General features: G+C 48.7%; 1 protein-coding gene across 1 annotated transcript in view; it reads right to left on the reverse strand.

Moving 5' to 3' along the window:
* Positions 1–15,680, reverse strand: part of OTOP1 (otopetrin 1) — a 29,350-nt gene that overhangs the window by 2,386 nt on the left and 11,284 nt on the right. The window contains exons 2-5 of the mRNA XM_084799047.1: positions 13,645–13,781; positions 7,979–8,037; positions 4,422–4,552; positions 1,811–2,718 (exon numbers count right to left, since the gene is read on the reverse strand). Of these exons, the coding sequence (XP_084655173.1) occupies positions 1,811–2,718; positions 4,422–4,552; positions 7,979–8,037; positions 13,645–13,781 (1,235 nt within the window). The remainder of the gene's footprint in view (positions 1–1,810; positions 2,719–4,421; positions 4,553–7,978; positions 8,038–13,644; positions 13,782–15,680) is intronic.

Consider the following 15,680-nt stretch of genomic DNA (forward strand, 5'->3'; position numbering starts at 1 on the left):
CCTCCTCAGTTTGCACTCCAGACCCAGATAACCTCACCCATTTCTCTCCATTCCAACGGCTCTTACCCGAACTACTCAGCCTTCTCATCTGTAACCCAACCCTTTCTGATGAGAGTGAACATCAAAGGAATTCAACAAAACCTCTATTGTTCTTGTCACTCCCAGAACCTATACACTGTCCCCACATCTTTCTCAAACTCTTCCCCACTTCCTTCCCACTGACCACTCTCTAGGATGCCAGAGCCCCCTCTATGCCCTAGGCTTTCTCTTACTTGCTGCACAGTTCTGTCTCTCTGCCTCCCGGGCTAGAGCAGACACCCTCTAGATGAGCCACCCTATGCAGAGGCTGCATAGCAAAGGACAGAGGGTGGTTCCAGGCCAGCAATAGCAGTGAGGAACTCGTGTTTTCCATCCAACAACCCACAAAGGCACTGAATCCAAATCCCCAAAGGGAAGTCTTGCAGCCAACAGCCTGCAGCCAGGCTAGGATCGTGGACAGACACACAGTTACTCTGGACTCACCACCTGGAGAAGCTACATGATAAATACCCGTGGTTTCAAGTTTCTATGTTTGGGGATATTTCTTACACAGCAGCAAGTGACTGATACATATGCCTTCATTTTAAGCTCTACACTGAACTCTCCCTGGTATGTACCCTGTCCCACTTTTTTCTCTAGACTCTTAGACTTTAAAAGGGTCTCCCCCCTCTAACTTAGCCATTTTCCCACCAAGAGCTCTTGCTCAGACTCTTTATGAGTCCTGCTCTCTTCTCCATGCATATGCTTCCTGGGCTGTCACCTAGGCATTGGTCATAAACCCCAGCTGGGGCCTTTGACTTCCACCTAACCACCACTACCCCGCCCCCGCCATGTGAGTCACTCTTGGGACTTCTGCACACATCTCAACTCACCCTGCCTTTCGCATTTCCCCTCTTATCGACATCATCTTCCTCCCAGATGCTTGGTTGCTCCAAGCTCCAAGCATCATCTGTGGTTTCCTCTGCCTCTCACACACCACTCCGTCCCTCTATGATTAGCTAGACCTTCTGTGAGTCTCCACCTTGCAGCCACCCAGGCCACCCCACTGCTGGGGTTCCAGTAGCCTTCCCACTGCTTCCTTATTCCACCCCCCCCACAGTCCATTTCCACTCATTTGCTGGGGTGGGGGCGTGGTTCTCATTCTTATCACAGCCCCGGTCCCTGGGTGGGAAAAGGGGAGGATGATAGATTGGTTGATTTAAAATACTGAGGACTAGGGGGATGGTCAGTGCGGAAGTGTCTGCTGGGCAGGAATGAGGACCACACAGGAAGCCTGGCTGGGAGGCATGGGGCTGTAACCCCAGGGCTGAGGGGCACCATGCAGACAGGAGGATTCCTGTCTGGGACACATTGGCCAGCTAGTCTATCCAACTGATGAGCACAGGAGTCAGTGAGAGATGCTGGCTCATCAAAAATAGGGTGGAGAATCGATAGAAGACATCTCAACATCAACTTCTGGCCTTCACACACTTGTGCATACACACACACACACACACACACACACACACACACACACACACAGGCAGAGAGACAGAGAGACAGAGACATAGAGAGAGACAAGGAGAGGGAGACAGAGACAGAAAGAGACAGAGACCAGAGAGAGAGACACAGAGAGACAAGGTGAGACAGAGACACAAAGAGAGACAAGGAGAGGGGGGAGACAGAGAGAGACAGAGACAGAGAGACAGGAAGAGAGAGAGAGAGAGAGAGAGAGAGAGAGAGAGAGAGAGAGAGAGAGAGAGGGAGAGAATAATAGATTGATGGAGATTACCGAAATGTTGCAAAGGAATAGAAAGGCCGTGATGTTTCTGAGAAGCCTCCTCTTCACGCCGCCCTGCAAGAAGTCCGGACAGCGGGCCGTGCCCACAGCTCCTTCCCAGCCAGCCTCCTGGTCCTCTTTAGCGCATCCCTGATGCAGACACAGGTTCCCATTGACCGCAGGTGATCCATCCCGGGCCATCCCCTGGCTCCCGAGACTGGATGCAGCCTGTCCGGCAGCCTCGCCACTGTAAACAGTGACCACACGCAGGGTGCGCACATCTTCGGGGACCCCCTCAGGCTCACGGTGCACCGATTCAATGATGAAAATGTTCTGGACGTATTTCTCCACGATCACCAGGACGGAGTAGGGCAGATTGTACCAGGTGTACGGTGGGCGGGTCTCAGCACAGGCGATGGCCAGAATGGAGCCCCAGGAGAGAAGCCAGGAGCCCGAGGCTGTGGCCACCAAGAGGTCGACATCCAGCTTGCGGGCTGGGTTCTTGGACTCATCCAGAGATTTCTCATCGACCCTGTAAATCCAGCTTCCTACCAGCCCAGCAGCCCCCATGAGCAGCAGCACCGTGATGGCATACATATAGAACAGTATGAGGGCAGACTCGCTCTTGGACTTGGAGCGCCCAATGTGGATCATGTACACCACAACCACCGCGATGGTGGCAGCCAGCACTGTCAGGCCCAGCACCGAGCCCACCACGACGCCATCGAATCTGCACTGCATCTTCTGGTGCCGGGAGCTGTCCACCCTGCGCCCAATGTTTTTCCACAGCACATAGAGCATGGTGGAGGCCAGGATCTGGTACTCGATGTTGAAGGGGTACAGATAGTAGATCCCATGGGAGAGGGCGGAGCAGAGGGCAGGTGGTGTGCAGTTACACTGTGGCGTGTGGTCATCCAAAACTAGGGCAGTGGGAAGAGCACAAAAGACAGCCATCAGCTCAGGCGGTAAGGAGACTTACAAGCCCCTCCCCCAGCCTGGACCTGGAGGCTAGACCCAAAACGCACATGAGCCACAATCATCATCACGTTTAACGGCATGGCTACATAGAGAAAGAAGTGAGGACTCACTCCCATAATAGCATCAGCCATGTTCTATCCATATGTTAACATGTAATGGCTCCTTTATGAACAGTGTTGTAGAGATATACTGATCACCACATAAAGATGGTCCCGGGCTACCCTTGAACTTCAAAAGCAGGCTTCTAAAGAGGATTGAGACTATAACCCATCCCGTGTAAGAGAGAGAGGGTCAGTGACAAGTTGATCCATAGACAGAAAAGATCCCAAAGCGAATAAGCCAGAAGGGTAGCAAACAGTAGGGGTCTGAGTTTTCTTTTAGATCTTGCTCCTCTGTGCTTCTAATTTTCTCTGTGAATACAGGGTGTGTGTGTGTGTGTGTGTGTGTGTGTGTGTGTGTGTGTGTGTGTGTGTGTGTGTGTGTTTAGACTATGTTTTTTCAGGGCTCTGTGGGAAATGCCCTTCTGATTGGAAAAAGCTCTCACCTGAACACTGCTAATATGGCATGCGTTGGCCAGAAACTTGTACTCTCTCAGTGGCTGTGCAGCCTTGGGCGCATCACTCTTCAGCAGCTCTTTGTCTCTACCTATTAATAGTTAATACTGCCCACCTCAGAGTAAGGTCAGGCAGGAGTCAGTGAACCTTGTCAAATGCTTAGAGCCCTGCCAAATAGTCAACAAGTGCCTAATAAAAGCCAGGAAGTGCCTAATAAAAGTTCACTTCTATTATAAAACTGTCACTGCTGTGGCTGCCATTGTTACCAAGGAGGGAATGAAGCCAAAGACAGAGAGCCCTTCTCACGAGAGGGCTATAGAAGTCACTCCTGTGGCCTGACATAGCCTGTATCTCCCCAGCCCCACTCGCACAAGGCTACAGCCACAAGGATCTTTAAAAGCACGGGGGTTTTCAAGTCTTCTCACTTTACAAAGAGGAAAGGCAGGCCCAGAGAGGTTGAATAACCTCCAAAGGCCACACAGCTAGCACTGATGAGAACAGAGCCAAACTCAAGCCCTCCAAATCCCAGTGCGCTGCACTCTACCTGCCCTTTTCCTCCATCCAGGTGTCTTTAAGCAGATACAGTAACATCATACATGCTCAAGAACACCAGGAGAAGATGTGAAAATTAACTCCAACCCCAGGCTGTCTTCCCCAGCAGAGCAAAGAAAAAAATAAAGACGGGGGAGCCTAAATAATGAGCCAAATGCAGTCAGCTAAACAACAACAACAACAACAAAAAACCTTCATGTGCAAAAGGCTAGCTGAGAGCTCCCCGGATCTCTCAGACCCAACCTCTCAGAAGAAAGATTTGCTGAGAGAGGCCTAATTAAAATGCCAACAGAGAAAACCACCAATCTTCCACTGTGGAAAATAGGCACAGAGTTCTCCAGCCAATGAGCTGTGAGAGACAGACACCCAAATCATAACCCTGGACCGCCACATGCCCGAGCCAGGTGAAGCCTATAATTACTGCCTTGGGGAGGCAGAATGCAGGGCTGTGGGGTTAGAGGAACCGTCCCCAGCTGGACTGTCCGCTCGGGTGGCTCCCCAGGGACCTGGATGGTCCAGCACTGGGAAGGCTTCCTTACCTATGGTGATGTTCCCGAAGCCCAGAGTGATGAGCCGTTCCTTGTGCTCGTTCAGCTGGTGTTTTGACTCATTCAGGACGCTGTTGGCCCACAGCAGCAGGTTCGTGAACACCGAGTGGATCACCCCAAACCTGAAAACCGCAAATACCAGATACCTTCTCTTGAGTGCTCCTGGGTAAGACAGAAACATCCAGTGCACATGTACACACACACACACACACACACACACACACACACACACACACACTTCTCCTCCCTGAGCCACTGGTCCAGCTGGCTGAGGGTCATAGAATCTTGGCATTCTGCCTTCACCTTGAACTTGCCTGTCCATGGGACATCAAAGACACTGCAGGAATACAGGGAAGAAAATTTACTAAAGCCAAGCAATCATGCCCAAAGCCCACTCTTTCTCCAAAGGGAAAAGAGAGAGGGGGGACAGAGAGAGAGAGAGAGAGAGAGAGAGAGAGAGAGAGAGAGAGAGAGAGCAATGAAGGAGATGTGGACAGCAGGTATACACTCCCTGTTGCTGACCAGCCCAGAAATCATCATCCATTGCTTCTGCATTCCCACCTCTGCACAAAGAGGCTAAAACAACACACACACACACACACACACACACACACACACACACACACACACACACACATACACACACACACACACTGTCCCGTGGCTTCTTTTGCAGCTGGCCTTGGCCATTCTGGCTAGGGGCATATAATGCGTAATCCATGATGCATTACTGAAAAGATTTTGCTTATCTGGTGATATAATAATGGTGGTATAAGATAATAAAAACCTCTCTGTGGACCCCTTTTCCTTTCAACACTGACTCCTTCAACAGCCTTGAGTGAGGGACATGAAGGCAGAGGTTGTGCCCATCACCTTGTGCTTGTGACCAACCATCATGGGATGAAACCCCAACCCACTGAGGATGACGGAGTGTAACACGGCAGAGGCCTGCTCCGGATGACACTTTGGGCTTCCGGAGTCTCAGTTAGACTCAGAAATTCTCAAGTGGCCACACTGAAATGATGAGAAGGATCTTAGTCCAGAGTCTTGCCCTTTGCCTCTAAACCAGCTCACCAAGAGGAGGGCACATGGGAGGTTGGACACTAGACTAGGGACTAGAAGGGAGGCGGGAAGGCCATATGGTCTCCATGTGGTCCCTGCCTGCTGTGAATCTCCTGCACCCCGATGTGGCTGCAGATTGAACTATATCCACCTGGGTAGCTTCTGGGCATTGTGCAGGCACAGCAGCCTGGCTATCCAGGAGAGGCATCCTAGGTAGACTGGTGGGGAGAGCCTAAAGGCAGTTGTGGGTACTCCCCTGCCTTACCCAGAGGCAGCTGTGTGTGCTTCCCTGTCCAGCTCAGATACCAATTATCCATGATTCACTTAATGGAAAAACAGGAATATGTCTATCCCAGACCCTCCATGCCTCTCTCCTCAGTGTCCACCCCAGCTGAACCAGGGTCTCCCAAGAGTCAGGGAAGGAAGTACCTTTCTGTTTGACATGGCCGCCTTTAGCATCTGCCCAACTGCTAGAACTAATGTAGGAAGAAAAAAAAACAAAAAACAAACAAACAAACAAACAAACAAACAAACAAACCAGACAACGTGGATGCCTGTCCATCAGCCTGGCCCTGTGCCTTCCTGTTGCTACAGCTCACAGCCAGCTTATTTTATATAGCCTGGACAATGTCATTACCTCTGGCAGGTGGCTTTCCTTTTATTATAGTGCACACAGCTGTCCTTCTGTCTCTCCTTTCCCTGATCTATGAAGCACTGTCCAATCACGAGCTTGCTGAAGCCACAGTAGCAGTGTAAGGTTGCCGAGGGTCATGCTGTTTGGCCATGCACCAGTCTGAAAGCCGTAGCCTTCTAAGGTCACTTTAGAGGGGGGAAAAAGTCCTTCAAGCTCAGGGCAAATGTCATGCCCCAAGCCTGAGGCCTTCCTTACACTTAGTGCTTATACGCCCAGATCACAGTGGCAAAATGCATGCCAAGGAGTCATTGCTGGTAGCCATCTGTGCTTTCTAGGATGTGTGAAGAACCATGGTCCTTCTCAACTGTGTGTCTGGAGAAAGAGATGGACAGAACCCTGCAGAGAAGCTACTGACAAAGGAAATGACAAGATGGAGGTATTCATACAGGTCACACAGGAGGTTAGCAAGTTCAGAAGCCCGAAGACCCAGCCCAGAGCTGCTGGCATAGTAACCGGGAGCCAACAAGTGAGGCCAGCCCTCTCTAGAGGGGCACCTTGGATTCAGCCCCAGCCTTGGCCATGACACATGCTTGGGACTGCCTCATGGTCCATTTTTTCTAAAGAGGTTGGCATCTAAAATCTCAGGGTGGTAGAAAAGAACATGTTCGCCATCTTGCTCAACACGTCAGCAGATGGGAAGTGTACCTTCACACTGAAGTAGGGATAGACCAGATGTGAAAATGGGCTTGGAAGCCTTTGCCAGGGCTGACCTCAATATCAGTATCCCTACATAGCCAAGAATGACTCTTGACTCCTGCCTCTGATTTCCAACTCTGGGGTTACAGACAAATGCCACCATGCATGGTTACTCAGTATCAGGGTTTGAGGCCAGGGCCATGTATGCTAGACAAGCACTGTACCAACTGGGCCACTTCACCAACCCCAAATGTCATCAGTGATGGGTTCTGAAGGTCCTAGATCTCCAGGACTACTTCTCCCTTGGGGAACCAGGCGAGAACACTTCATGCCCCACCCACCATGCCCATGAGGTGGGGCTTCCAGTATTCCTGACACCGAGGTTCAAGATCACTGCCAAGGCCCCTGCATGGGCCACATGTGGGTGAGTGGCAGGGTGTCTCTCACTCAGCCAAGGACACCTCAGTATCGTGCCACCCATCCCACAGCACCAGGCTACTAGCCCTGTGCAAACTGGAGCCGCAAAGGAGGCACTTGGTAATAGACTCCATCTTTATGTCTGCAGCCTGTTGAAGCTGTTACACCTCATGGTGAGATGTCAGCATGATTAGTCACATGCCAACCAATCCACTCAAAGCCAGCGGTCAGTCATCTCAACTGCTGGAAGGGAGGTGTTGATGCCCCCCATGGGAAGGGTACCCAATACTGGATCTTTTCGTAGAGCAATTGTTGAGTCCTTGGTCCATCCATATCTAAGCTGCCCCTGGACAGTTCGCCCCTTCCTTCCAGACTTCTTCCATTGACCCCATAACAACCAAGGAGAACTGGTGGCAGACCCAACACTTGATGGACACTGTGTATCAGTTATCCTCAGAGGTAGGCCACCTCACTGCATCCTACCTCACAGATGCAAACTGAGGGCCCTGAAAGGGAAATGGGTGGGAACGGCAGAGTTCCCACCCACATTTGTGTCTTCCAGGCATGGCTCAGAAGGGACTAAAGTGCTGGAAGGGATTTGCTTTTGGGGCGGAGCAGAAATCTGCTCTCGGGGTTTATAGCCCCAGCTGGATATCACTCCTGAGTCTAGTCTGCTCTAACATCTAATCGAAACAAATATCAATCAACATGTAAAACAATTGTTTGCATTTTTGTTTACCTTTCCAGTGTTTTGAAAGACAGGATAATATCCTTAGCATGGCCCCAGAGAAAATAGACCTAGATGGAAATAAAGCAAGATACATTAGTGGGGAAACTGCTGTTCTGTTTGGACCCTTGAGAAGTTATAAAACTGAGGGAAAGCAGATGACTTTCCTTGTCCCAGCAGAGCCATTCTACAGCGGGAATAGTGATCCAGTGAGAAGCAAGGTGGGACCTCCCAAGTCAGGAGGAAAGAGTGATGCAATTAATTAAGAACGTCTGCTACAGATGGAGATCTGTATTTGATTGAGGGTGTCTCCTAAAACAGCTACAGTTAGAACTGACTGGTGCTATCTGCTGTGGGTGGAGCTGTGCTGCAATGGATTGAGGATGTCTGCTCTGGGATAGGGATAGGCATGTGGGCATCAGTCTGTATGTCACGAAACCCACTCAGTGGTTTTTTTTTTTTTTTTTTTTTTTTTTTTTTTAGTTGTAATTGTCAGGTTTGGGCCAGTGATTTTTCATTGAACAGCTACTCTGCACCGATATCCAGAAACCCAAGACTGAGCACTTTTAGTGAAGAGCAGTGTTGGTTTGGATTGGCCTCCTATGGACTCCCGGGTGTACTTTTCCACCCCTGGCCATGTCATCACTAACAATGCAGGAGAGGAGAGGCACAGATGCTGGCACAGGCTATCCCCCAGTGGATCTGAATGCTTGGGACCCAGAGTGTTTCAGGTCCCAGCGTTCACATGGCCGGCCCTGTGTTGAACAAAGCAATGACCAAACCAAAATAAAAAGACATGAAAATAGGAGGGGACTTGCTGGAGGAGGGGAGTGTTAGTGTGAGTGCGTTGGGATCAGAGAGGGTTGAAGTAAACGTGACCAGAGTGCGTTATACACGTGCATAAAATTGTCAAAGAATATATACAATTTTTACATACCAGGAAGGTTAAAACTAGAAATGAACCCTATCACATAGGAGATAACTTAATTAATAACAACTTACTGCACAGGCATAAGGAGCTGAGCTCTATCCCCAGGGCCCACACAAAAGCTGACTTCCTGGGGGCCCACTGAGAAGATAAGCTAGCTGAATTGCCAAGACCCAGGCCAGTGAGAAATCTGTCTCAAGTCATAGTTGGCTTCAGCTGCCAACTTGACACAACTCGGAGCCTCGGAGGGAAGAAGAGCCTCCCTTGTGGAATTGCCTGCATCAGACTGGGCTAGGGCCATGGTCATGAAGCATTTTCGTGATTGTTAATTGATGTAGGAGGCCCCAGGCCAGTGTGGGTGGTGTCATCCTTAAGCAGGTGTGCCCAGGCTGTGCGGGAAAGCGCATTGGCACAGTGGTTAAAAGCACCGGTGGCTCTTCCAGAGGAACAAGATTTAATTCCCCACACCCACATGGTAGCTCACAAATGTCCATGACGCTAGTTCCAGGGGGTTCTAATGCCATTTCTGGCCTCCGTGAACACAGACAGTCATGCAGACAAATCACTCATACACATAAATGAAAAATAAGCTCTTAAGTAAGCAAACTAGAGAGAGCAAGCCAGTTAGAAGTGTCCCTCCATGCTCTCCGCCTCCAGGTTCCTCTCTTGAGTTTCTGCCCTGCCCTCCCTCAATGATGGGCTGTAACCTGTAAGCCAAATGAGCCCTGCCCCCAATTTCTTTTGCTCAGTATTTTCCCACAGCAATAGAGAAGCTGACTATGACAAATGGCTGCTAAAAGATGTGCATATGCCTAACTATGCATGCATGTGCGCGCACGCACACACAGACACACACACATGTGTATGCGTGCATATACACACATATACAGACTTTCCATACAGCCAGAAGTCCCACAGTCAAGGGGAGGAACCACCCATGTGCAACCAACAGATGAATGGATGGACAAAATGTGAGGTGTACACACACACACACACACACACACACACACACACACACACACAGTAGTATTTGACTCAGCTTTCAAAAGAGGATATTTTCTATTTCATGGTACAACCTGAAGACATCACACTGAGTAAGTAAACCAACCACAAGGGACATAATATGGCAGGCTGGACTCACATAGAATCCAGACTATCTCACAGAGACAGAGTCGAGTGGGGGCTGTGAGGAGTGGTAGGTGGGAGACTGTTTAAGGAGGAGAGAGTTTCTGTTGCAAGATGAGGAGGTTCTGGGGGTGGATGGTAGGGGTGGTCACACAGTAATGTGACGGCTGCGCTTAACACTACTGAATGACCCACTCAAGACAGGCAGGAGTCTAAGTTCCGTGCTCTGTGCTCTGATCACAATTTTAACATGAGTAGTTTTTATTATTAAAATATCTGCTTTTCATTCTCTAGTCATCTTGCAGCAGAGCACACAATAAGTATTTGTCCAAGGCCACAGAGCAGTCAACTGATTGGCTTACCAAATGCCCAAGTTAGGAAAATAGAGATGTGTACCTGACAGTGTGAAAATATACTTCTGTATAGGCCCTTTCTCTGCCTAAAGCCCTCAGTGACACACAACTTCCCTCAAGATGGGGCCCAACCTCCCAGGAGAGGCCCTCAGCTTTCACTAATACTTCCTGCACATGCGTCTTATGCAAAGCCCAATTCATGCTTAACACCTTTTGTCAACACAGCAAGCCCATGGCAGAAGGTACCACCAATGAAATACCAATGAGATACGAGATATGAAATATGTGCCACATAATAGGTATGATATTGAGAGGTTTATCATATGAGCAAGGGGAGAAAGGAAAAGATGGAGAGGGGTACACCAGAGAGAAACAGAGAGATAGAGAAAGCTAGAGAAGAAGAGGGAAGAAGAGAAAAAGAGGTGAGAGAGAGGAGCAAGGTGGGTCTGCCCTTTTATATAATGGCCACACCCAGGGCCACACCCAGGGGCAGGTAGGCTATGACATCACAGGTAGGCAGACTGGGGCAGAATCCTAATATCCCTCCCTTTTGATTGTCCCCTCCTCACAGGTAACTCCTGTAAGGCTCAGGGAGACTAAGGAAATTACCCAAGGTCATACTGATAGCCTCAGTCAGCACCAGTCACGGTCCAAGCTAAGAAGCCTTATCTTAAAAAAAATAAATAAAAAAAAGCTGTGACTCCAGGTTGCCACTGCCTACCTCAGCTTCCTTGGACCTACACCTCCTCTCTCACCCCACGTGTGGAAAGATCGCTTGCCTCACAATATCCTCTTCCAGTGTCTATGACTCACCACCTCGGCTCCAGCATGGGACAGTGCCCTGGCAGCCAGAGCATCCCCCCACACACACTGGCCAGATACTCTCTTCTATCTATGCTTTGCCACCCAGATCAGAGCACCCAGCCATACAGAATCAGGTCACAGGATTTCTGCAGTGGATGAAGGGCTGCACATGACTGAGGATGCCCACTGCAGCTGTGGGGCTGCACAGAACTGAGGATGCCCACTGCAGCTGTGGGGCTGCACAGGACTGAGGATGCCCACTGCAGCTGTGGGGCTGCACAGGACTGAGGATATTACTACATTAGCATTGAAAGGCCAAGTTCATGGTCTTCCAGGGTGACTCAGAAGGAGGAAACAACTTTGTTTCTTGCCAGGATGTAAGCTCTGGTCTTCTCCGAGCTCCAGTTACTCTTCAGAAAACCAGGAGGCTGAATTCTATCACCTATGGCAATGCGGACAAACCTGGAGGACGTTATGCTAAGTGAAATATGCTGGGAACAGGGAGACAGGCAATGCATGAGCCCACCATATATGGAATCTCAAAAATGAAGACTTGAATACACAGTAGAACAGAGACCGAGTCGGGGGCGGAGTGGGAAGATTGCAGGCAAAGGGCCCAAAGTGGCAAGCACGCAGGATGGCTGTCTGCAGATCTGGTGGCTAAGATAAGGGTTGCAGCTGGGATGTTGTGTTGTCTACTGCAGGCTTGCTGACACTGGCTTATAGGTGTTCTCACCATAGTAAAACCAAGAAGGGAGACTGAGGTTACCAGCCATAACAATTTTTCTGACTATAATCACCTACCATGTGTATATATGTGAAAATATCATACTATATGTCTGAAATATATAAAATAAGAAAGACTAAAAGAAAAGGTTGATATATCATCTGTTCTTATATTAAAATGTTTGTTATTGATTAGCTATGCTGTGCAATGCCCTTTCTGCTTGTAAAGTGTGCGGTGAGCATATAGGGTCATTCTCTCTCTGTCTCTCTCTGTCTCTGTCTCTGTGTGTCTCTGTCTCTGTCTCTGTCTCTCTGCCTCTCTGTCTTTCTGTCTCTGTCTCTCTCTGTCTCATGGGCACATGAGCCACATTTCTTTCTGTTGAGAACACTCAGATTCTACTAGTTACTTGAAAATATTCCATTAATTTCTGCCACCTATAGTTGGTCCCTCTCCTGTGCTGCAGAACATTAGACCTTATTGTTCCTGTCCAGCTAGCTACCTTCTGACCCCGGCAAGCATCCTCTCACAAGGCCTCACACACCTACAGCTTCCCAGGCTCTGCTAGTCACCAGGATGTCCTGCACTTCCACGTGATCAGCCTTTTACTATCCATGTATATGTGAAAACACAGTGTTTATCTTTCTATGCTTGGCTATCCGGGATGTAGTGCAGTTCATAAGTGCACTACATGTAAGGGGTTTTGTGTCCCAATCTCTGGCACTGTGTAATCCAAAGTAGTCACACACAAGCCTGTAATCCCAGAACTTCAGAGGTAGAAGCAGAGAGATCAGAAGTTCGATGGCTTCCTGGCCAATCTGGGCTGCATGAGATCTGTCTTCATACTGGATTGACTTCATTGAATGTAACATCCTCCAGTTGCATTGTGTTGCTATCTGTGATGGAATTTCCTCACTGCTATGGTTGAATACTGTTCCATCACGAATACATAGCATCTTTCTTCATCCGTTCATCTATCAGTGGACATTGTATTTGTTACTTAGCATCAACTGGACCAAAATCCCTGACAGAAGCAGCTTAAAGGGGAAAGGCTTGTGCTGTCTCCATTTCATAAGGTTTTAGGCCTGCATGGCAGGGTTCGTGGTGTCCAGAGTGTGTGACAGAGGCTTGTCACATGGTGTCAGATCAGAAAGCAGAGAAAGAGACCAGAACAAAGCCAGACCCAGTAGCTGTGCATGGAGCCATCAAAATCCCAGCCCAGAAACCTACTTCCACCAGCCAAGACCCACCTTCTAACAATTCTATAGCCTCCAAAAAAAAAAAAAAAGTAGTAACACCAGCTAGGGAACATAAAATCAACACATGCAAGCACTTTGTGTATCCGAAAGTGCTAAACAGACTCCAGCCATGACTTCCTCATCAGGTAACTCACAGGCACCAGACAGTCCCGCTAAGGCCAGTCGGGAGGTATGTTTTCTGCCTGTGAGCTATGTGTTTAAGTGACACCTATCAAACTCTTACTCCTTAGAGAAACTAAATCCATCATCCATTCTAAAAACAAGAAACTCACAGTGTTCTTAAAAGGTTCCAGCCCACAAGACAGGGAACAAGAGTCCCAGTGGTCCAGAGAAGTGACTGGACCAGCTCTTTTTTCCTGATGGGAGCTATGGGATCATTCTAAATTTGACTCTTGTCAGCTAGATGTGTTGGTGTTGCGGGCTTTTACACACCTCAGGACACTGCACAGGAGCAGAGATACCATGAATGAACACCAATGGTTTACCTGCAGCAGTGTGTGCACTGCATGGGTGACCGGGAAAACTCCCTCCGTCGCTGACAAGCACTCTGAAAATCCAATGAAGTATGCGACTTTCAAGCATCCCAGGATGATGGTGATGAATGCGAACAATGTGATGCTTCCTAGACAGGAGAGACACACACGTTTGTTAGCACGCATAGTGTCATCCCAAACAAATGACGTCAACACTAGAGCATGTGGGTGAAAGGTAACAAGGACACACATACAGGGGAGACTCAACACCCACAGGCAAAAAAGTGAGACTGGACCTTCCATTATACTGTAGGTGGATTTTAACTCAAAATTATTCAAACATTGAAATATCAAAGTTTAAAAAGGGCAAAACTGATAGGAAAAAAATAAGAGACTGCTTCATGAGATAGGATCAAGCAATAAATTACATAAAAATGAAAAGGTATGTGAACCACAGAACACTCTCAGCAAAGAAAGAAGGCACCAAAAATGGGAGGGAATGTTTGAACATTACTTCCTGTGGTGCTTTGAATGAAAAAGTCCCCCATAGGCTCATAGGGAGTGGCTCTACTACAAGGTGTGGACTTTGGGGAGTGGGTGTGGCTTGTTGGAGGAAGTGCATCACTGGAGACGGGCTCTGTGGTTTCAGAAGCCCAAGCAGGGCCCAGGATGGCTCTCTCTTCCTGCGTCCTGACCACCCAGATGGAGGCTTCTCAGCTACCTCTCCAGCACCATGTCTGCCGGCATGCTGCTGTGCTCCAGCCATACTGATAATGTGCTAACCCTCTGAACTGTAAGCCAGCCCCAGTTAAATGTTTTCCTTTATAAGAGTTGCCATGGCCATGGTGTCTCTTCACAGCAATAAAGCCCTAACTAAGACACTTTCTACAGAGCCATTCATATCTGGAACACACAAAAACATCTGCAGGATAAAACTAGCCAAACAAACTTGAGCAGACATTTCTCCAAAGATGATATAAAAACAGCCGCCAAGTACAAGAAAAGATCCTCAAACCACTAAATGTTGAGAGGCAAGCCAAGACCAAGAGACACCAAGTCATCCCTGCTAGGATTGGTGCTATTCCTCTTATAGATTTATTTAATATTAATAAGTGTGTGTGTGTGTGTGTGTGTGTGTGTGTGTGTGTGTGTGTGTGTGTTTTCCTGGGTGTGTGAATGTGTACCACATGCTTGCAGTGCCTTCAGAGGCCAGAAGTGGGCATCAGATCCTTTAGAACTGCAGATACAGGTGGTTGTGGTATCCTGGGAACTAATCTCCATCCTCTGCAAGACTCCTAATCCCTGAGCCATCTCTCCAGCCCCTAAGATAGGTGGTCTCAACAAAGAAACAAGCAAACAATAAGGGCTGGGTAGATGGCTGTTTTGAAGCACTTCCTGGCACGCGTGAGGACTTCACTTCAAATCCCCAGCACCCACATAAAAACTGAGCACAGCCAAGCCCCACAGATGGAGAGATGGCAGATTTTGACAGCCAGATCCCTGGAGCTTGTTGGCCAGATAGCCTCACCTATTTGGTGAGATAGTAGGCTAGTGAGAGACTTATCTCAAGTAAAAGGGGATGGCACCTGAGGAGTGACACTAAAGCATCTGCCATCTACTGACCACATATGGGCATCCACATATGGACAAATTTATATGCACAGGTATAGACATATGACAGAGAGATAAGCCTGTTTTTGTTATGATCCCAAGTGTGGGATCAGAACAGTCTTGTGAGAACAGGTGAGGTTAATCCACTAGAAGACAAGTCACCTCGGGAGCTTGATTGTTGCCAGCTGAAAAGATCCCATGAACAGACTCTGGGCAGAGCTATATAAATGAGCCCAAAACTGGAGGCGGGGCTTTTTGAGACTTGGGATAGTTTTTAGCTGTTTATCGCTCCACTTCGAAATGCTCCTAGAGAGAACCACTGGAGGGAAGGCTTCAGGGCTCCGGGCTCCTGTTGAGGATCCGGGTTCTGGTTATTCCAGGTTCCAGCAAAAGAAATCCTGCTGATTACGCCAAGAGAATTGTTCCTCAGAACTGAT

This window comes from Acomys minous (genome assembly GCF_964271855.1).
Source record: "Acomys minous genome assembly, chromosome: 10".
NCBI classification, from domain to species: Eukaryota; Metazoa; Chordata; class Mammalia; order Rodentia; family Muridae; genus Acomys; species Acomys minous.